The 22,500-nt window shown below is 50.3% G+C and overlaps 1 protein-coding gene across 2 annotated transcripts in view; it reads left to right on the top strand.

Annotated features, from left to right (window-relative positions):
* Positions 1 to 22,500, top strand: part of dipk2ab (divergent protein kinase domain 2Ab) — a 114,456-nt gene that overhangs the window by 87,030 nt on the left and 4,926 nt on the right. For both annotated transcript variants that reach the window (XM_055928176.1, XM_055928175.1), the window contains exon 3: positions 9,737 to 10,040. In XM_055928176.1, coding sequence (XP_055784151.1) covers positions 9,737 to 10,040 — 304 coding nt within the window. The remainder of the gene's footprint in view (positions 1 to 9,736; positions 10,041 to 22,500) is intronic.

The raw sequence follows: 22,500 nt of genomic DNA, 5'->3' as shown, positions 1-22,500 counted from the left end.
ATACATTTCAACTCAGTTTTTCACAATTCCGGACATTTAATCTAGTAAAGATTCCCTGTCTTAGGTCAGTTAGGATCACCACTTTATGTGTAGAATGTGAAATGTCAGAATAATACCAGAGAGAATGATTTATTTCAGGTTTCATTTCTTTCATCACATTCCCAGTGGGTCAGAAGTTTATATACACTCAATTAGTATTTGGTAGCATTGCCTTTAAATTGTTTAACTTGGGTCAACTGTTTCGGGTAGCCTTCCACAAGCTTCCCACAATAATTTGGGGGAATTTTGGCCCGTTCCTCCTGATAGAGCTGGTGTAACTGAGTCAGGTTTGTAGGCCTCCTTGCTCGCACACACTTTTTCAGTTCTGCCTACAAATGTTCTATGGGATTGAGGTCAGGGCTTTGTGATGGTCTCTCCAATACCTTGACTTTGTTGTCCTTACGCCATTTGCCACGACTTTGGAAGTATGTTTGGGGTCATTGTCCATCTGGAAGACCCATTTGAGACCAAGCTTTAACTTCCTGACTGATGTCTTGAGATGTTGCTTCAATATATCCACATCATTTTCCTCCTCATGATGCCATCTATTTTGTGAAGTGCACCAGTCCCTCCTGCAGCAAAGCACCCCCACAACATGATGCTGCCACCCCCGTGCTTCACGGTTGGGATGGTGTTCTTCGGCTTGCAAGCCTCCCCCTTTTTCCTCCAAACATAACGATGGTCATTATGGCCAAACAGTTCTATTTTTGTTCCATCAGACCAGAGGACATTTCTCCAGAAAGTACGATCTTTGTCCCCATGTGCAGTTACAAACCGTAGTCTGGCTTTTTTATGGCCGTTTTGGAGCAGTGGCTTCGTCCTTGCTGAGCGGCCTTTCAGGTTATATCGATATAGGACTCGTTTTACTGTGGATATAGATGCTTTTGTACCTGTTTCCTCCAGCATCTTCCCAAGGTCCTTTGCTGTTGTTCTGGGATTGATTTGCACCTTTCTAACCAAAGTACGTTCATCTCTAGGATACGGAACGCGTCTCCTTCCTAAGCGGTATGACGGCTGCGTGGTCCCATGGTGTTTATACTTGCGTACTATTGTTTGTACAGATGAACGTGGTACCGTCAGGCATTTGGAAATTGTAACTAGGTTACCACATTACAGTCTACAGGCTCAACTAGGTTACCACATTACATTCTACAGGCTCAACTAGGTTACCACATTACATTCTACAGGCTCAACTAGGTTACCACATTACATTCTACAGGCTCAACTAGGTTACCACATTACATTCTACAGGCTCAACTAGGTTACCACATTACAGTCTACAGGCTCAACTAGGTTACCACATTACATTCTACAGGCTCAACTAGGTTACCACATTACAGGCTCAACTAGGTTACCACATTACAATCTACAGGCTCAACTAGGTTACCACATTACATTCTACAGGCTCAACTAGGTTACCACATTACAGTCTACAGGCTCAACTAGGTTACCACATTACAATCTACAGGCTCAACTAGGTTACCACATTACATTCTACAGGCTCAACTAGGTTACCACATTACAGTCTACAGGCTCAACTAGGTTACCACATTACATTCTACAGGCTCAACTAGGTTACCACATTACAGTCTACAGGCTCAACTAGGTTACCACATTACATTCTACAGGCTCAACTAGGTTACCACATTACAGGCTCAACTAGGTTACCACATTACAATCTACAGGCTCAACTAGGTTACCACATTACAGGCTCAACTAGGTTACCTCATTACAGGCTCAACTAGGTTACCACATTACAGGCTCAACTAGGTTACCACATTACAGGCTCAACTAGGTTACCACATTACAGGCTCAACTAGGTTACCACATTACAGGCTCAACTAGGTTACCACATTACAGGCTCAACTAGGTTACCACATTACAGGCTCAACCAGGTTACCACATTACAGGCTCAACTAGGTTACCACATTACAGGCTCAACTAGGTTACCACGTTACAGGCTCAACTAGGTTACCACATTACAGGCTCAACTAGGTTACCACATTACAGGCTCAACTAGGTTACCACGTTACAATCTACAGGCTCAACTAGGTTACCACGTTACAATCTACAGGCTCAACTAGGTTACCACGTTACAATCTACAGGCTCAACTAGGTTACCACATTACAGGCTCAACTAGGTTACCACATTACAGGCTCAACTAGGTTACCACGTTACAGGCTCAACTAGGTTACCACGTTACAGGCTCAACTAGGTTACCACATTACAGGCTCAACTAGGTTACCACGTTACAGGCTCAACTAGGTTACCACGTTACAGGCTCAACTAGGTTACCACGTTACAATCTACAGGCTCAACTAGGTTACCACGTTACAGGCTCAACTAGGTTACCACGTTACAGGCTCAACTAGGTTACCACATTACAGGCTCAACTAGGTTACCACGTTACAGGCTCAACTAGGTTACCACATTACAATCTACAGGCTCAACTAGGTTACCACATTACAGGCTCAACTAGGTTACCACATTACAGGCTCAACTAGGTTACCACATTACAGGCTCAACTAGGTTACCACATTACAGGCTCAACTAGGTTACCACATTACAGGCTCAACTAGGTTACCACATTACAGGCTCAACTAGGTTACCACATTACATTCATGACATCATGGTCACCTAATAATCCCCAGTTTACAATTGGCTCATTCATCCCCCTCCTCTCCCCTGTAACTATTCCCCAGGTCGTTGCTGCAAATGAGAACGTCTTCTCAGTCAATTTACCTGGTAAAATAACGGTAAAATAAAATAAAATAAAAAAAATAAAAAACAATCTACAGGCTCAACTAGGTTACCACATTACAGGCTCAACTAGGTTACCACATTACAGGCTCAACTAGGTTACCACATTACAGGCTCAACTAGGTTACCACATTACAGGCTCAACTAGGTTACCACATTACAGGCTCAACTAGGTTACCTCATTACAGGCTCAACTAGGTTACCACGTTACAATCTACAGGCTCAACTAGGTTACCACGTTACAATCTACAGGCTCAACTAGGTTACCACATTACAGGCTCAACTAGGTTACCACATTACAATCTACAGGCTCAACTAGGTTACCACATTACAGGCTCAACTAGGTTACCACATTACAGGCTCAACTAGGTTACCACATTACAGGCTCAACTAGGTTACCACATTACAGGCTCAACTAGGTTACCACGTTACAATCTACAGGCTCAACTAGGTTACCACATTACAGGCTCAACTAGGTTACCACATTACAATCTACAGGCTCAACTAGGTTACCACATTACAGGCTCAACTAGGTTACCACATTACAGGCTCAACTAGGTTACCACATTACAGGCTCAACTAGGTTACCACGTTACAATCTACAGGCTCAACTAGGTTACCACATTACAGGCTCAACTAGGTTACCACATTACAATCTACAGGCTCAACTAGGTTACCACATTACAGGCTCAACTAGGTTACCACATTACAGGCTCAACTAGGTTACCACATTACAATCTACAGGCTCAACTAGGTTACCTCATTACAGGCTCAACTAGGTTACCACATTACAGGCTCAACTAGGTTACCACATTACAGGCTCAACTAGGTTACCACATTACAATCTACAGGCTCAACTAGGTTACCACATTACAGGCTCAACTAGGTTACCACATTACAGGCTCAACTAGGTTACCACATTACAGGCTCAACTAGGTTACCACATTACAGGCTCAACTAGGTTACCACATTACAGGCTCAACTAGGTTACCACATTACAGGCTCAACTAGGTTACCACATTACCGGCTCAACTAGGTTACCACATTACAATCTACAGGCTCAACTAGGTTACCACATTACAGGCTCAACTAGGTTACCACATTACCGGCTCAACTAGGTTACCACATTACAGGCTCAACTAGGTTACCACATTACAGGCTCAACTAGGTTACCACATTACAGGCTCAACTAGGTTACCACGTTACAGGCTCAACTAGGTTACCACATTACAGGCTCAACTAGGTTACCTCATTACAATCTTCAGGCTCAACTAGGTTACCACATTACAGGCTCAACTAGGTTACCACATTACAGGCTCAACTAGGTTACCTCATTACAGGCTCAACTAGGTTACCACATTACAGGCTCAACTAGGTTACCACATTACAGGCTCAACCAGGTTACCACATTACAATCTACAGGCTCAACTAGGTTACCTCATTACAATCTTCAGGCTCAACTAGGTTACCACATTACAGGCTCAACTAGGTTACCACATTACAATCTTCAGGCTCAACTAGGTTACCACATTACAATCTTCAGGCTCAACTAGGTTACCACATTACAGGCTCAACTAGGTTACCACGTTACAGGCTCAACTAGGTTACCACATTACAATCTTCAGGCTCAACTAGGTTACCACATTACAGGCTCAACTAGGTTACCACATTACAGGCTCAACTAGGTTACCACATTACAATCTTCAGGCTCAACTAGGTTACCACATTACAATCTTCAGGCTCAACTAGGTTACCACATTACAGGCTCAACTAGGTTACCACGTTACAGGCTCAACTAGGTTACCACATTACAATCTTCAGGCTCAACTAGGTTACCTCATTACAGGCTCAACTAGGTTACCACATTACAGGCTCAACTAGGTTACCACATTACAATCTACAGGCCTATCCTCCTCCTCATGTGTCATGCTGAACAACTCTGTTTGTACACGATAAGGGAGTCTTACAACAGCTTCAGTGTGAGTTATCAAAGGCCCAGTGACCCCAGACTAGTCAGTGACCCCAGACTAGTGAGTGACCCCAGGCTAGTGAGTGACCCCAGGCTAGTCAGTGACCCCAGGCTAGTCAGTGACCCCAGGCTAGTCAGTGACCCCAGGCTAGTCAGTGACCCCAGGCTAGTCAGTGACCCCAGGCTAGTCAGTGACCCCAGGCTAGTCAGTGACCCCAGGCTAGTCAGTGACCCCCGGACTAGTCAGTGACCCCCGGACTAGTCAGTGACCCCCGGACTAGTCAGTGACCCCCGGACTAGTCAGTGACCCCCGGACTAGTCAGTGACCCCCGGACTAGTCAGTGACCCCCGGACTAGTCAGTGACCCCCGGACTAGTCAGTGACCCCCAGACTAGTCAGTGACCCCCAGACTAGTCAGTGACCCCCAGACTAGTCAGTGACCCCCGGACTAGTCAGTGACCCCCGGACTAGTCAGTGACCCCCGGGCTAGTCAGTGACCCCCGGGCTAGTCAGTGACCCCCGGGCTAGTCAGTGACCCCCGGGCTAGTCAGTGACCCCCGGGCTAGTCAGTGACCCCCGGGCTAGTCAGTGACCCCCGGGCTAGTCAGTGACCCCCGGGCTAGTCAGTGACCCCCGGGCTAGTCAGTGACCCCCGGGCTAGTCAGTGACCCCCGGGCTAGTCAGTGACCCCCGGGCTAGTCAGTGACCCCCGGGCTAGTCAGTGACCCCCGGGCTAGTCAGTGACCCCCGGGCTAGTCAGTGACCCCCGGGCTAGTCAGTGACCCCCGGGCTAGTCAGTGACCCCCGGGCTAGTCAGTGACCCCCGGGCTAGTCAGTGACCCCCGGGCTAGTCAGTGACCCCCGGGCTAGTCAGTGACCCCCGGGCTAGTCAGTGACCCCCGGGCTAGTCAGTGACCCCCGGGCTAGTCAGTGACCCCCGGGCTAGTCAGTGACCCCCAGGCTAGTCAGTGACCCCCAGGCTAGTCAGTGACCCCCAGGCTAGTCAGTGACCCCCAGGCTAGTCTTGACAGAGGTGTAGCAGTGAAGTGAGAGAACAGAAGGCTAATCGTCAGTTAGCTGACTAATCATTTGTTTAGTACGTAACGCCACCTCATGTCCCAGAACTCCCGGCTCTCTGGCAAGAGTCCAGCTGTCTCTGCACTATGACATTCTCACAATGTATGTTTTTTTTAAATAATTGATGTCTCGTTTAAAGTTTGTACAAGAGAGAGAGAGAGAGACTGCATTAATAATGAATCACTTTCCCCTGATACCACAAATGGAAAGCTGTGGTATATGATGGCTACATCTGTAAGGTGAGAGGCAAACTAACTCCTACCTGCGTGACACTCGAGCCTCTCTGTCTTCTGTTGGCGTCTCTGGCTACAGACATGGATAGCAGCTATCAGACACAGTGATTTAATAAAACACGCTGGTATCGTGGCTAGCAGACAGTGCTCAGGTGGGCTCCGGTAAATGTTTTTGTTTTTTTAGTCTTGGCTATGTAACAGGCCGAGGGAGGGAGGGAGGGAGGCAGGTAGGGAGGGTAGAGGGAGGGAGGAGGGAGGGAGATGGAGCAAAATAAAGAGCTGTAATGAGACAACCAATCCAGTTCCTCAGAGGGCTGCCCACTCAGCCAACTACAGCTGCCTCAAACGCTCCTCATTTCAGACGCGCGCGTGTGTGTGCGTGTGCGCGTGCGTGTGCGTGTGTGTGTGTTTGCCTTACTGCAATATTGGAACTGATTCCTTCCAAATACACACAGAAGCCTCTCGTTCTCCTTGGCCAACGTGAGTAAGACACTTAAGCGTGTTAACCCTCGCAAGGCTGCCGGCCCAGACGGCATCCCCAGCCGCGTCCTCAAAGCATGCGCAGACCAGCTGGCTGGTGTGTTTACGGACATATTCAATCTCTCCCTACCCCAGTCTGCTGTCCCTACATGTTTACGGACATATTCGATCTCTCCCTACCCCAGTCTGCTGTCCCCACATGCTTCAAGAGGGCCACCATTGTTCCTGTACCCAAGAAAGCGAAGGTAACTGAGCTAAGTGACTACCGCCCCGTAGCACTCACCTCCGTCATCATGAAGTGCTTTGAGAGACTAGTCAAGGACCATATCACCTCCACCTCCACCTGACACCCTAGACCCACTTCAATCTGCATACCGCCCAAACCGGTCCACAGACGATGCATTCGCCATCTCACTGCACACTGCCCTATCCCATCGGGACAAGAGGAACACCTATGTCAGAATGGCCTACAGGGAGGAGGTGAGGGCCCTCGGAGTGTGGTGTCAGGAAAATAACCTCACACTCAATGTCAACAAAACAAAGGAGATGATCGTGGACTTCAGGAAACAGCAGAGGGAGCACCCTCCTATCCACATCGAAGGGACATTAGTGGAGAAGGTGGAAAGTTTTAAGTTCCTCGGTGTACACATCACGGACAAACTGAAATGGTCCACCCACACAGACTGCGTGGTGAAGAAGGCAACCTCAGGAGTCTGAAAAAAATTGTCTGGTCACCTAAAACCCTCACAAACTTTTACAGATGCACAATTGAGAGCATTCTGTCAGGCTGCATCACCGCCTGGTACGACAACTGCTCCGCCACAACCTCAAGGCTCTCCAGAGGGTAGTGAGGTCTGCACAACACATCACCGGGGGCAAACTACCTGCCCTCCAGGACACCTACACCACCCGATGTCACAGGAAGGCCATAAAGATCATCAAGGACAACAACCACCCGAGCCACTGCCTGTTCACCCCGCTATCATTCAGAAGGCGAGGTCAGTACAGGTGCATCAAAGCAGGGACCGAGAGACTGGAAAACAGCTTCTATCTCAAGGGCATCAGACTGTTAAACAGCCATCACTAACACAGAGAGGCTGCTGCCTACATACAGACTCAAATCTCTGGCCACTTTAATAAATGGATCGCTAGTCTCTTTAATAATGCCACTTTAATAATGTTTACAAATCTTACATTACTCGTCTCATATGTATATACTGTATTTTATGCCATCTATTGCATCTTGCCTATGCCGCTGTCATTGCTCGTCCGTGTATTTATATTTTCTTATTTCATCCCTTTTACTCAGATGTGTGTATTAGGTAGTTGTTGTGAAATTGTTAGATTACTTGTTAGTTATTACTGCACGGTCGGAACTAGAAGCACAAACGTTTCACTACACTCGCATTAACATCTGCTAACCAGGTGTGTAATGTGACCAATACAATGTGAGTTGATTTGAAACTTTGGTTCCTACCCTGGTCAATAATTCCTCCCTTCTGTTGTCATGTTAAACAACTATGTCTTCAAGGTGCTGCCCACTATAATAGAATAGTCAGCGTATTTACAACAGGTCATTAACTAGGACTCTATGTGTTGGGACATATCATGCTGTGTGGCGCTGTGGACATTTTAAAACTAATGCAGGAATTGATGAATTGTATTTTTTATTTTATTTGACATTTTATTTAACTAGGCAAGTCAGTTAATTAAGAACACATTTTTATTTTCAATGTTGGCCTGGGAACAGTGGGTTAACTGCCTCGTTCAGGGGAACAGTGGGTTAACTGCCTCGTTCAGGGGAACAGTGGGTTAACTGCCTCGTTCAGGGGAACAGTAGGTTAACTGCCTCGTTCAGGGGAACAGTGGGTTAACTGCCACGTTCAGGGGAACAGTGGGTTAACTGCCACGTTCAGGGGAACAGTGGGTTAACTGCCACGTTCAGGGGAACAGTGGGTTAACTGCCACGTTCAGGGGAACAGTGGGTTAACTGCCACGTTCAGGGGAACAGTGGGTTAACTGCCTCGTTCAGGGGAACAGTGGGTTAACTGCCTCGTTCAGGGGAACAGTGGGTTTAACTGCCTCGTTCAGGGGAACAGTGGGTTTAACTGCCTCGTTCAGGGGAACAGTGGGTTTAACTGCCTCGTTCAGGGGAACAGTGGGTTTAACTGCCTCGTTCAGGGGAACAGTGGGTTTAACTGCCTCGTTCAGGGGAACAGTGGGTTTAACTGCCTCGTTCAGGGGAACAGTGGGTTAACTGCCTCGTTCAGGGGAACAGTGGGTTAACTGCCTCGTTCAGGGGAACAGTGGGTTAACTGCCTCGTTCAGGGGAACAGTGGGTTAACTGCCTCGTTCAGGGGAACAGTGGGTTAACTGCCTCGTTCAGGGGAACAGTGGGTTAACTGCCTCGTTCAGGGGAACAGTGGGTTAACTGCCTCGTTCAGGGGAACAGTGGGTTAACTGCCTCGTTCAGGGGAACAGTGGGTTAACTGCCTCGTTCAGGGGAACAGTGGGTTAACTGCCTCGTTCAGGGGAACAGTGGGTTAACTGCCTCGTTCAGGGGAACAGTGGGTTAACTGCCTCGTTCAGGGGAACAGTGGGTTAACTGCCTCGTTCAGGGGAACAGTGGGTTAACTGCCTCGTTCAGGGGAACAGTGGGTTAACTGCCTCGTTCAGGGGAACAGTGGGTTAACTGCCTCGTTCAGGGGAACAGTGGGTTAACTGCCTCGTTCAGGGGAACAGTGGGTTAACTGCCTCGTTCAGGGGAACAGTGGGTTTAACTGCCTCGTTCAGGGGAACAGTGGGTTTAACTGCCTCGTTCAGGGGAACAGTGGGTTAACTGCCTCGTTCAGGGGCAGAACGACAGATTTATGTGTACCTTGTCAGCTCGGGGATTCGATCTCGCAACCTTTTCGGTTACTAGTCCAACGCTCTAACCACTAGGCTACGCTGCCGCCCCAAAACAAATGCTGAATTTGTTTTGTGTTTTGGCGTGTATATTTCTAATATAGTGTTATTTTTTTACTGTAAAGTGTTGCACTTTTTAAATGCAACTTCAACTGAAGTTTTGATATGATTTCATTCACTTTGCGTATACATACCTACTGTTTTACTACTCTCATCTAATAACCAACATCCCTTCCCCCCCCCCCACCCCCCCCCCCCGCCCTCCTACAGAGTTTCCCGTCAGACGAGGGCTGGCCGTTCGCCAAGTACCTGGGAGCGTGTGGTCGCGTGGTGGCGGTGAACTACGTCGGCGAGGAGCTGTGGTCTTTCTACAACGCTCCGTGGGACAAGAGGGTCGACCTGGCCCGACAGCTGATGGACATCGCTGAGCAGCTCACCAACAACGACTTTGAGTTCGCCCTTTACCTGCTGGATGTGAGCTTCGATAACTTTGCCGTGGGGCCGCGGGACGGAAAGGTCATCGTGGTGGACGCCGAGAACGTTCTGGTGGCCGACAAGAGACTGATCAAACAGAGTGAGTTGTTAAACCGGGGGGTTGAGAGATGTGTGTGGGGGGGGGGGGGCTAGAGAGGTGTGTGTGTGGGGGGGGGTATAGAGGTGTGTGTGTGGGGGGGGGTAGAGAGGTGTGTGTGTGTGGGGGGGGGGGGGTAGAGAGGTGTGTGTGTGTGGGGGGGGGGGGGGTAGAGAGGTGTGTGTGTGGGGGGGGGGGGTAGAGAGGTGTGTGTGTGGGGTAGAGAGGTGTGTGGGGGGGGGGGGTAGAGAGGTGTGTGTGTGGGGGGGGGTTAGAGGTGTGTGTGTGTGGGGGGGGGGGGGTAGAGAGGTGGGGGTGGAGGTAGAGAGGTGTGGGGGGGGGGTAGAGAGGTGGGTGTGTGGGGGGGGTAGAGATGTGGGTGTGTGGGGGGGGGTAGAGATGTGTGTGTTTGTGTGGGGGGGGGTAGAGATGTGGGGGGGTAGAGATGTGGGGGAGGGGGGGGTAGAGATGTTTGTGTGGGGGGGGGGTAGAGATGTTTGTGTGGGGGGGGGTAGAGATGTTTGTGTGGGGGGGGGGGTAGAGATGGGGGGGGGGGTAGAGAGGTGGGTGTGGGGGGGGGGGTAGAGAGGTGGGTGTGTGGGGGGGGTAGAGATGTGGGTGTGTGGGGGGGGGTAGAGATGTGTGTGTTTGTGTGGGGGGGGGTAGAGATGTGGGGGGGTAGAGATGTGGGGGAGGGGGGGTAGAGATGTTTGTGTGGGGGGGGGGTAGAGATGTTTGTGTGGGGGGGGGTAGAGATGTTTGTGTGGGGGGGGGGGGGTAGAGATGGGGGGGGGGGGGGGTAGAGAGGTGGGTGTGGGGGGGGGGGTAGAGAGGTGGGTGTGTGGGGGGGGTAGAGATGTGGGTGTGTGGGGGGGGTAGAGATGTGTGTGTTTGTGTGGGGGGGGTAGAGATGTGGGGGTGGGGGGGGTAGAGATGTTTGTGTGGGGGGGGGTAGAGATGTGGGAGGGTAGAGATGTGGGGGAGGGGGGGGGTAGAGAGGTGTGGGGGTGGGGGGGGGGGTAGAGAGGTGTGGGGGTGGGGGGGGGGGGGTAGAGAGGTGTGGGGGGGGGTAGAGAGGTGTGGGGGGGGGTAGAGAGGTGTGGGGGGGGGGGGTAGAGAGGTGTGGGGGGGGGGGTAGAGAGGTGTGGGGGGGGTAGAGATGTGTGGGGGGGTAGAGATGTGGGGGTGTGGGGGGGGGTAGAGAGGTGTGTGTTTGTGTGGGGGGGGGTAGAGAGGTGTGTGTGTGTGGGGGGGGGGGGGGGTAGAGATGTGTGTGTTTGTGTGGGGGGGGGGGTAGAGATATGTGTGGGGGGGGGTAGAGAGGTGTGGGGGGGGGTTAGAGATGTGTGTGTTTGTGTGGGGGGGGTAGAGATGTGGGTGTCTGTGTGGGGGGGGGGTAGAGATGTGGGTGTTTGTGTGGGGGGGGTAGAGATGTGGGTGTTTGTGTGGGGGGGGGTAGAGATGTGGGTGTTTGTGTGGGGGGGGTAGAGATGTTTGTGTGGGGGGGGGGTAGAGATGTTTGTGTGGGGGGGGGGGTAGAGAGGTGTGGGGGGGGTAGAGAGGTGTGGGGGGGGTAGAGAGGTGTGTGGGGGGGGGTAGAGAGGTGTGTGGGGGGGGTAGAGAGGTGTGTGTGGGGGGGGGTAGAGAGGTGTGTGTGGGGGGGGGTAGAGAGGTGTGTGGGGGGGGTAGAGAGGTGTGTGGGGGGGGTAGAGAGGTGTGTGGGGGGGGGTAGAGAGGTGTGTGGGGGGGGGTAGAGAGGTGTGTGGGGGGGGGTAGAGAGGTGTGTGGGGGGGGGTAGAGAGGTGTGTGGGGGGGGTAGAGAGGTGTGGGGGGGGTAGAGAGGTGGGGGGGGTAGAGGTGTGGGGGGGGGGTAGAGAGGTGTGGGGGGGTAGAGATGTGTGTGTGTGGGGGGGGGGTAGAGAGATGTGAGTGGGGGGGTAGAGAGATGTGTGTGTCATGGGTTTTGGGTGTGATACTAAGAGGTGTGTGCGTGTGTGTGTTTTCTCTGTTACTTTGACGCCCGGTGTGTGTGTTTGTCCTTCACATGCCCTGTGTGTGACAGACTTGTACACTGCTGAAGTCTACACTACATCACATTACCACGTTCCGTGTTCAATCTTTTATTTATGGTTAGATTTAAACCTCTCTGATATCTCTATGTGTTTCTCCCTCTGTCCTCAGATACTGTCAGCCGTGTCTGATCGAGGCTGGAGCGTTATCTTACTGGGTCTATATGTCTAGCGTTTAACGCCACTTATCAGAGCAATACTCAGATCGGACCAGATTTCAAATGAATCGCTAACTCGTGCCCCAGTCTGTCCTTCAAAAGAAAACTTTGTGATAAACAGCGATAGATGAACCAAGAGGAACTGTCATATTTTGTCCAAGCCACTAGTTTTTCCCACAACCCCCCTCTCCCCTTGTACAGACACACATTCCTCCCCAGCACTGCATCATAGGATAGAAAAGCCCAAACCACCGTGTCTCTGGGGGACTGGTGCCACGTCGCCACTGTGTTTGGTGTCTAAATCAAAAATGCATATTTAACATACCAATGGGTGTGGATAATCCTCTTCAGAAAACCAATTTGTTTCTAACCTGATGTCTCTATCGTAATCCGTTTAAGAGTTATTGAAGGTTTTTACCCTTGTAGGATGGCGAGAATTAGGGTTCTCGCCATCTCGCCATAACAATGGCGGCCAGAGAAGTCTGTCAAATTCCATCTAGTCTGGATTCGGGGTCAGAATTAGGGCTACCGGTGACCTGACCGTGACGCTTTCCCGTTAAACGTCATCTTTGTTCTGCCGGACATAAAACGACACAGAGGTAGGATGGATATCAATTTCAAACATGACGTTTTTGTTTTTATAAATATTAGAGTATTCGCTTTTCATATAAATTTTTCTAAGCGTTTTACATTCAAATTCAGTTTGTGGTAAAATAATTCACGGGAAAAAACCTCTGAAGACTACGAACCACAAAATGTAAAATCCTAAAAAGTAGTGTAAGAGAAACCTGCTCTGTCAGCGGGGTGCTGATTATCAGGTGTATTCGGTCGGGAAATCCTACGTTTTGGGTAGAATGATATGATAGGAAATCCTACGTTTTGGGTAGAATGATATGATATGTTAGGGAAATCCTACGTTTTGGATAGAATGATATGATAGGAAATCCTACGTTTTGGGTAGAATGATATGATAGGAAATCCTACGTTTTGGGTAGAATGATATGATATGTTAGGGAAATCCTACGTTTTGGATAGAATGATATGATAGGAAATCCTACGTTCTGGATAGAATGATATGATATGTTAGGGAAATCCTACGTTCTGGATAGAATGATATGATATGTTAGGGAAATCCTACGTTTTGGATAGAATGATATGTTAGGGAAATCCTACGTTTTGGATAGAATGATGTGATATGTTAGGGAAAGGCCCCACTGAACAATCCTGAACATGAATCATCATATTTTGTCTTCGTAAAATGTTTTTAATCACATAAGGGGAAGTGTCATCACCTGCACTGCACCACCGTGTGTGTGTGTGTGTGTGTGTGTATGTGTGTGTGTGTGTGTGTGTGTGTGTGTGTGTGTGTGTGTGTGTGCATGCATGCCTGGCTGTGGCACGAACATCAGGAAGCCTCTAATATCTTCCGAGGCTCTCCGTGTTCGTGTGTGTCGGTGTGTGTGTGTGTCGGTGTGTGTGTGTGTCGGTGTGTGTGTGTGTGTGTGTGTGTGTGTGTCGGTGTGTGTGTGTGTGTTTGTCGGTGTGTGTGTGTGTGTGTGTGTGTCGGTGTGTGTGTGTGTGTGTCGGTGTGTGTGTGTGTGTGTCGGTGTGTGTGTGTCGGTGTGTGTGTGTGTGTGTGTCGGTGTGTGTGCTAGTCAGAAGCCACACACTGCAACCGTGTCATTTCAGCCTCTACATGGACTCTGCCTGCAAGGTCAACGCTGTCTCCGTACACAGATCCAGGTCAGACCCTGGTCAACGCTGTCTCCGTACACAGATCCAGGTCAGACCCTGGTCAACGCTGTCTCCGTACACAGATCCAGGTCAGACCCTGGTCAACGCTGTCTCCGTACACAGATCCAGGTCAGATCCTGGTCAACGCTGTCTCCGTACACAGACCCTGGTCAACGCTGTCTCCGTACACAGACCCTGGTCAACGCTGTCTCCGTACACAGATCCAGGTCAGACCCTGGTCAACACTGTCTCCATACACAGATCCAGGTCAGACCCTGGTCAACGCTGTCTCCGTACACAGACCCTGGTCAACGCTGTCTCCGTACACAGACCCTGGTCAACACTGTCTCCATACACAGATCCAGGTCAGATCCTGGTCAACGCTGTCTCCGTACACAGACCCTGGTCAACGCTGTCTCCGTACACAGACCCTGGTCAACACTGTCTCCATACACAGATCCAGGTCAGACCCTGGTCAACGCTGTCTCCGTACACAGACCCTGGTCAACGCTGTCTCCGTACACAGACCCTGGTCAACACTGTCTCCATACACAGATCCAGGTCAGACCCTGGTCAACGCTGTCTCCGTACACAGACCCTGGTCAACGCTGTCTCCGTACACAGACCCTGGTCAACACTGTCTCCATACACAGATCCAGGTCAGATCCTGGTCAACACTGTCTCCGTACACAGACCCTGGTCAACACTGTCTCCATACACAGATCCAGGTCAGATCCTGGTCAACACTGTCTCCGTACACAGACCCTGGTCAACACTGTCTCCGTACACAGATCCTGGTCAGATCCTGGTCAACGCTGTCTCCGTACACAGACCCTGGTCAACACTGTCTCCATACACAGATCCTGGTCAGATCCTGGTCAACGCTGTCTCCGTACACAGACCCTGGTCAACACTGTCTCCGTACACAGACCCTGGTCAACACTGTCTCCGTACACAGACCCTGGTCAACACTGTCTCCGTACACAGACCCTGGTCAACACTGTCTCCGTACACAGATCCTGGTCAACACTGTCTCCGTACACAGACCCTGGTCAACACTGTCTCCGTACACAGATCCAGGTCAGATCCTGGTCAACACTGTCTCCGTACACAGACCCTGGTCAGATCCTGGTCAACACTGTCTCCGTACACAGATCCAGGTCAGATCCTGGTCAACACTGTCTCCATACACAGATCCTGGTCAGATCCTGGTCAACGCTGTCTCCATACACAGATCCTGGTCAGATCCTGGTCAGACCCTGGTCAACACTGTCTCCGTACACAGATCCAGGTCAACACTGTCTCCGTACACAGATCCTGGTCAGATCCTGGTCAGACCCTGGTCAACGCTGTCTCCGTACACAGATCCTGGTCAACACTGTCTCCGTACACAGATCCTGGTCAGATCCTGGTCAACGCTGTCTCCGTACACAGACCCTGGTCAACACTGTCTCCATACACAGATCCTGGTCAGACCCTGGTCAACGCTGTCTCCATACACAGACCCTGGTCAGATCCTGGTCAGATCCTGGTCAACACTGTCTCCATACACAGACCCTGGTCAGACCCTGGTCAACGCTGTCTCCGTACACAGATCCTGGTCAGACCCTGGTCAACGCTGTCTCAATACACAGACCCTGGTCAGATCCTGGTCAGATCCTGGTCAGATCCTGGTCAACACTGTCTCCGTACACAGATCCTGGTCAGACCCTGGTCAACGCTGTCTCCATACACAGACCCTGGTCAGATCCTGGTCAGATCCTGGTCAGATCCTGGTCAACACTGTCTCCATACACAGATCCAGGTCAGATCCTGGTCAACGCTGTCTCCATACACAGACCCTGGTCAGATCCTGGTCAGATCCTGGTCAGATCCTGGTCAACACTGTCTCCGTACACAGATCCAGGTCAGACCCTGGTCAACGCTGTCTCCGTACACAGATCCTGGTCAGACCCTGGTCAACGCTGTCTCCGTACACAGATCCTGGTCAGACCCTGGTCAACGCTGTCTCCGTACACAGACCCTGGTCAACGCTGTCTCCGTACACAGATCCTGGTCAACACTGTCTCCATACACAGATCCTGGTCAGATCCTGGTCAACGCTGTCTCCGTACACAGACCCTGGTCAACACTGTCTCCGTACACAGATCCTGGTCAGATCCTGGTCAACGCTGTCTCCGTACACAGACCCTGGTCAACACTTTCTCCATACACAGATCCTGGTCAGATCCTGGTCAACGCTGTCTCCGTACACAGACCCTGGTCAACACTGTCTCCGTACACAGACCCTGGTCAACACTGTCTCCGTACAAAAGACCCTGGTCAACACTGTCTCCGTACACAGATCCTGGTCAACACTGTCTCCGTACACAGACCCTGGTCAACACTGTCTCCGTACACAGATCCAGGTCAGATCCTGGTCAACACTGTCTCCGTACACAGACCCTGGTCAGATCCTGGTCAACACTGTCTCCGTACACAGATCCAGGTCAGATCCTGGTCAACACTGTCTCCGTACACAGACCCTGGTCAGATCCTGGTCAACACTGTCTCCATACACAGATCCTGGTCAGATCCTGGTCAACGCTGTCTCCATACACAGATCCTGGTCAGATCCTGGTCAGACCCTGGTCAACACTGTCTCCGTACGCAGATCCAGGTCAACACTGTCTCCGTACACAGATCCTGGTCAGATCCTGGTCAGATCCTGGTCAGACCCTGGTCAACGCTGTCTCCGTACACAGATCCTGGTCAGACCCTGGTCAACGCTGTCTCCATACACAGACCCTGGTCAGATCCTGGTCAGATCCTGGTCAACACTGTCTCCATACACAGACCCTGGTCAGACCCTGGTCAACGCTGTCTCCGTACACAGATCCTGGTCAGACCCTGGTCAACGCTGTCTCCATACACAGATCCTGGTCAGATCCTGGTCAGATCCTGGTCAACACTGTCTCCGTACACAGATCCTGGTCAGACCCTGGTCAACGCTGTCTCCATACACAGATCCTGGTCAGATCCTGGTCAGATCCTGGTCAGATCCTGGTCAACACTGTCTCCATACACAGATCCTGGTCAACGCTGTCTCCATACACAGACCCTGGTCAGATCCTGGTCAGATCCTGGTCAACACTGTCTCCGTACACAGATCCAGGTCAGACCCTGGTCAACGCTGTCTCCGTACACAGATCCTGGTCAGACCCTGGTCAACGCTGTCTCCGTACACAGATCCTGGTCAGACCCTGGTCAACACTGTCTCCGTACACGTCTAGAGCTGCTCTCTTTTTAAAGGAGCACTATGTTAGAAATCACTCCGCCATTTCCTGGTTGTTAAATTTCAAATAGTTTGTGACAAAAAAAAAGCGATGTATAGTGTAGAGAATCATCGTACCATCTAAAGCGCTGTGAAACAGATGTTCTGTCACCGTCTGAAGCTGGTCTACAGAAACGTACGTGTTGTACCATTCAAAAGTTTGGACACCTACTCATTCCAAGGTTTTTCTTTATTTTTAAAAATGTTCTACATTGTAGAATAATAGTGAAGACATCAACACTATGAAATAACACATATGGAATCATGTAGTAACCAAAAAACAGAGTTAAACAAATCAAAATATATTCTCTTCAAAGTAGCCACCCTTTGCCTTGATGACAACTTTGCACACTCTTGGCATTTTCTCAACCAGCTTCACCTGGAATGCTTTTTCAACAGTCTTGAAGGAGTTGCCACATATGCTGAGCACTTGTTGACTGCTTTTCCTTCACTCTGCGGTCCGACTCATCCCAAACCATCTCAGTTGAGGTTGTGTGATTGTGGAAGCCAGGTCATCTGATACAGCACTCCATCACGCTCCTTCATGGTCAAATAGCCCTTACACAGCCTGGAGGTGTGTTGGGTCATTGTCCTGTTGAAAAACAAATGATAGTCCCACTAAGCGCAAACCAGATGGGATGGCGTATCGCTGCAGAATGATGTGGTAGCCAATGGTGGTTAAGTGTGCCTTGAATTCTAAATACATCACTGACTGTCACTGTCAAAGCACCCCCACACCATCACACCTCCTCCTCCATGCTTCACAGTGGGAACCACACATGCGTTCATCTACTCTGCGTCTCACAAAGACACGGCGGTCGGATACCGAAACTCTAAAATTTGGACTCATCAGACCAAAGGACAGATTTCCGACGGTCTAATGTCCATTGCTCGTGTTTCTTGGTCCAAGCAAGTCTCTTCTTATTATTGGTGTCCTTTACTAGTGGTTTCTTAGCAGAAATTCAACCATGAAGGCCTGATTCACAGTCTCCTCTGAACAGTTGATGTTGAGATGTGTCTGTTACTTGAACTCTGTAAAGCATTTATTTGGGCGTCAATTTCTGAGGCTGGTAACTCTAATGATCGTATCCTCTGCAGCAGAGGTAACTCTGGGTCTTCCTTTCCTGTGGCGGTCCTCATGAGAGCCAGTTTCATCATAGCGCTTGATGATTTTTGCTACTGCACTTGAAGAAACTTTCAATGTTCTTGAAATTTTCCTAATTGACTGACCTTCATGTCTTAAAGTTTACGATGGGCTGTCGTTTCTCTTTGCTTATTTGATCTGTTCTTGCCATAATATGGACTTGGTCTTTTACCAAATATGGCTATCTTCTGTATACCAACCCTACCTTGTCACAACACAACTGACTGGCTCAAACACATTAAGAATTTTTTTTTAAATCCACTTTTTCACTTTTAACAAGGCACACCTGTTAATTGAAATGCATTCCAGGTGACTACTTCATGAAGCTGGTTGAGAGAAGGCCAAGAGTAGGTGTGTCCAAGCTTTTGACTGGTACTGTAACCTATGCTTATACCTGCTACATGCAGTTTCTTTCTCTCTCTCTCTCTCTCACTACCCTCTCTCTCTCTCTTCTCTCTCTCTCTCTCTCTCGCTCTCTCTTCTCTCTCTTCTCTCGCTCTCTCTTCTCTCTCGCTCTTCTCTCTCGCTCTTCTCTCTCTCTCTCTACCCTCTCTCTCTACCCTCTCTCTCTCTCTCTACCCTCTCTCTCTCTCTCTACCCTCTCTCTCTCTCTCTACCCTCTCTCTCTCTCTCTCTCTACCCTCTCTCTCTCTCTCTACCCTCTCTCTCTCTCTCTCTACCCTCTGTAGTTTAAGTGCATCGGTCAGTCTGTCAGTTGACAGACTGGCTCTGAAATGTGTGTGTGTGTGTGTGTGTGTGTGTGTGTGTGTGTGTGTGTGTGTGTGTGTGTGTGTGTGTGTGTGTGTGTCAAGTGGTGATTGAGCTGAAAGGGCCCTTCGACAACGGGGCACCAATGGGGTCTGTGATGGATACTAGTTGGCTGACGGGGCGGCAGTGTGCTGTGTCTCAGCAGCGGTGGGATTGAGTCTTTCTGACAGGGCCGGAGGACCACTGCATTAGAACGGCTGATAGGCTGATTGAATCCTCAGGGATCATCCTCTCAGACTATTGATCCGCTTTAATGCAACTCCAACTGCTTCCTCCCGAAATAGAAAGATACATTTAAAAATGAACACATGAAGGAGAAAATAAAATGTACAAATAGATTTTTTTTTCAATACAACTAAATTTGTTGGTCTATTTCTGCCAGATTTAGATGTTAAATTCGTTTTTTGGTTGGTTGTTTGTGTCCCAAAAATATTTATATAACTGCCTCTGATGACACGGTCTCTTGCAGTAATCTCCCCGAGGGCCGTAGTCTCCCCGAGGGCCGTAGTCTCCCCGAGGGCCGTAGTCTCCCCGAGGGCCGTAGTCTCCCCGAGGGCCGTAGTCTCCCCGAGGGCCGTAGTCTCCGGCACCTCTCAGTTTTGGACCGTTTCGTTTCAGAACCCTTTTTACCAGGATCAGGCACCTTTCTTGACATGAACAATCACTGTTTGTTTCAATGTAAAAAAAAAAATATTCAAATTGGTTCCTCTGTAATTCTCCTGCCCCCTAAAAATAAATAATGTGAAAACTTGCCTGATATGCTAAGAATTGATGTGTGTTGGGCCGCAAGTTCATGGTCTGTGTATTCATGATAGACTGTATAGACCACCGCCTGTATAGACCACCCCCTGTATAGACCACCGCCTGTATAGACCACCCCCTGTATAGACCACCCCCTGTTTAGACCACCCCCTGTATAGACCACCCCCTGTTTAGACCACCCCCTGTATAGACTGTATAGACCACCGCCTGTATAGACCACCGCCTGTATAGACCACCCCCTGTATAGACCACCCCCTGTATAGACCACCCCCTGTATAGACCACCCCCTGTTTAGACCACCCCCTGTATAGACTGTATAGACCACACCCCTGTATAGACCACCCCCTGTTTAGACCACCCCCTGTTTAGACCCCACCCCTGTATAGACCACCCCCTGTATGGACTGTATAGACCACCCCCTGTATAGACCACCCCCTGTATAGACCACACCCCTGTATAGACCACACCCCTGTATAGACCACACCCCTGTATAGACCACCCCCTGTATAGACCACCCCCTGTATAGACCACCCCCTGTATAGACCACCCCCTGTATAGACCACCCCCTGTATAGACCACCCCCTGCATAGACCACCCCCTGCATAGACCACCGCCTGTATAGACCACCCCCTGTATAGACCACCCCCTGTATAGACTGTATAGACCACCCCCTGTATAGACCACCCCCTGTATAGACCACCCCCTGTATAGACCACCGCCTGTATAGACTGTATAGACCACCCCCTGCATAGACCACCCCCTGCATAGACCACGCCCTGTATAGACCACCCCCTGTATAGACCACCCCCTGTATAGACCACCGCCTGTATAGACTGTATAGACCACCCCCTGTATAGACCACCCCCTGTATAGACCACCCCCTGTATAGACCACCCCTGTATAGACCACCCCCTGTATAGACCACCGCCTGTATAGACTGTATAGACCACCGCCTGTATAGACTGTATAGACCACCCCCTGTATAGACCACCCCCTGTATAGACCACCCCCTGTATAGACCACCCCCTGTATAGACCACCCCCTGTATAGACCACCCCCTGTATAGACCACCGCCTGTATAGACCACCGACTGTATAGACCACCCCCTGTATAGACCACCCCCTGTATAGACTACCCCCTGTATAGACCACCCCCTGTATAGACTGTATAGACCACCCCCTGTATAGACCACCCCCTGTATAGACCACCCCCTGTGTAGACCACCCCCTGTATAGACCACCCCCTGTATAGACCACCCCCTGTATAGACCACCCCCTGTATAGACCACCCCCTGTATAGACCGCCGCCTGTATAGGCCGCCGCCTGTATAGACTGTATAGACCACCCCCTGTATAGACCACCCCCTGTATAGACCACCCCCTGTATAGACCACCCCCTGTATAGACCGCCGCCTGTATAGACTGTATATACCACCCCCTGTATAGACCACCCCCTGTATAGACTGTATATACCACCCCCTGTATAGACCACCCCCTGTATAGACTGTATAGACCACCGCCTGTATAGACCACCGCCTGTATAGACCACCCCCTGTATAGACCACCCCCTGTATAGACCGCCGCCTGTATAGACTGTATAGACCACCCCCTGTATAGACCACCCCCTGTATAGACTGTATAGACCACCCCCTGTATAGACCACCGCCTGTATAGACTGTATAGACCACCCCCTGTATAGACCACCCCCTGTATAGACCACCGCCTGTATAGACCACCGCCTGTATAGACCACCGCCTGTATAGACTACCCCCTGTATAGACCACCCCCTGTATAGACTGTATAGACCACCCCCTGTATAGACCACCCCCTGTATAGACCACCCCCTGTATAGACCACCCCCTGTATAGACCACCCCCTGTATAGACCACCCCCTGTATAGACCGCCGCCTGTATAGACCGCCCCCTGTATAGACCACCGCCTGTATAGACCACCCCCTGTATAGACCACCCCCTGTATAGACTGTATAGACCACCCCCTGTATAGACCACCGCCTGTATAGACCACCCCCTGTATAGACCACCCCCTGTATAGACCACCCCCTGTATAGACCACCCCCTGTATAGACCACCCCCTGTATGGACCACCCCCTGTATGGACCACCCCCTGTATGGACCACCCCCTGTATAGACCACCCCCTGTATAGACCACCGCCTGTATAGACTGTATAGACCACCGCCTGTATAGACCACCGCCTGTATAGACTGTATAGACCACCCCCTGTATAGACCACCCCCTGTATAGACCACCCCTTGTATAGACCACCCCCTGTATAGACCACCCCCTGTATAGACCACCCCCTGTATAGACTGTATAGACCACCCCCTGTATAGACCACCGCCTGTATAGACCACCCCCTGTATAGACTGTATAGACCACCCCCTGTATAGACCACCCCCTGTATAGACCACCCCCTGTATAGACTGTATAGACCACCCCCTGTATAGACCACCCCCTGTATAGACCACCCCCTGTATAGACCACCCCCTGTATAGAC

The sequence above is a fragment of the Salvelinus fontinalis genome, chromosome 7 (genome assembly GCF_029448725.1).
Source record: "Salvelinus fontinalis isolate EN_2023a chromosome 7, ASM2944872v1, whole genome shotgun sequence".
Classification (NCBI taxonomy): domain Eukaryota; kingdom Metazoa; phylum Chordata; class Actinopteri; order Salmoniformes; family Salmonidae; genus Salvelinus; species Salvelinus fontinalis.
Note: the sequence above shows the minus strand (reverse complement) of the source record. Positions and strands in the feature narration are given on the sequence as shown.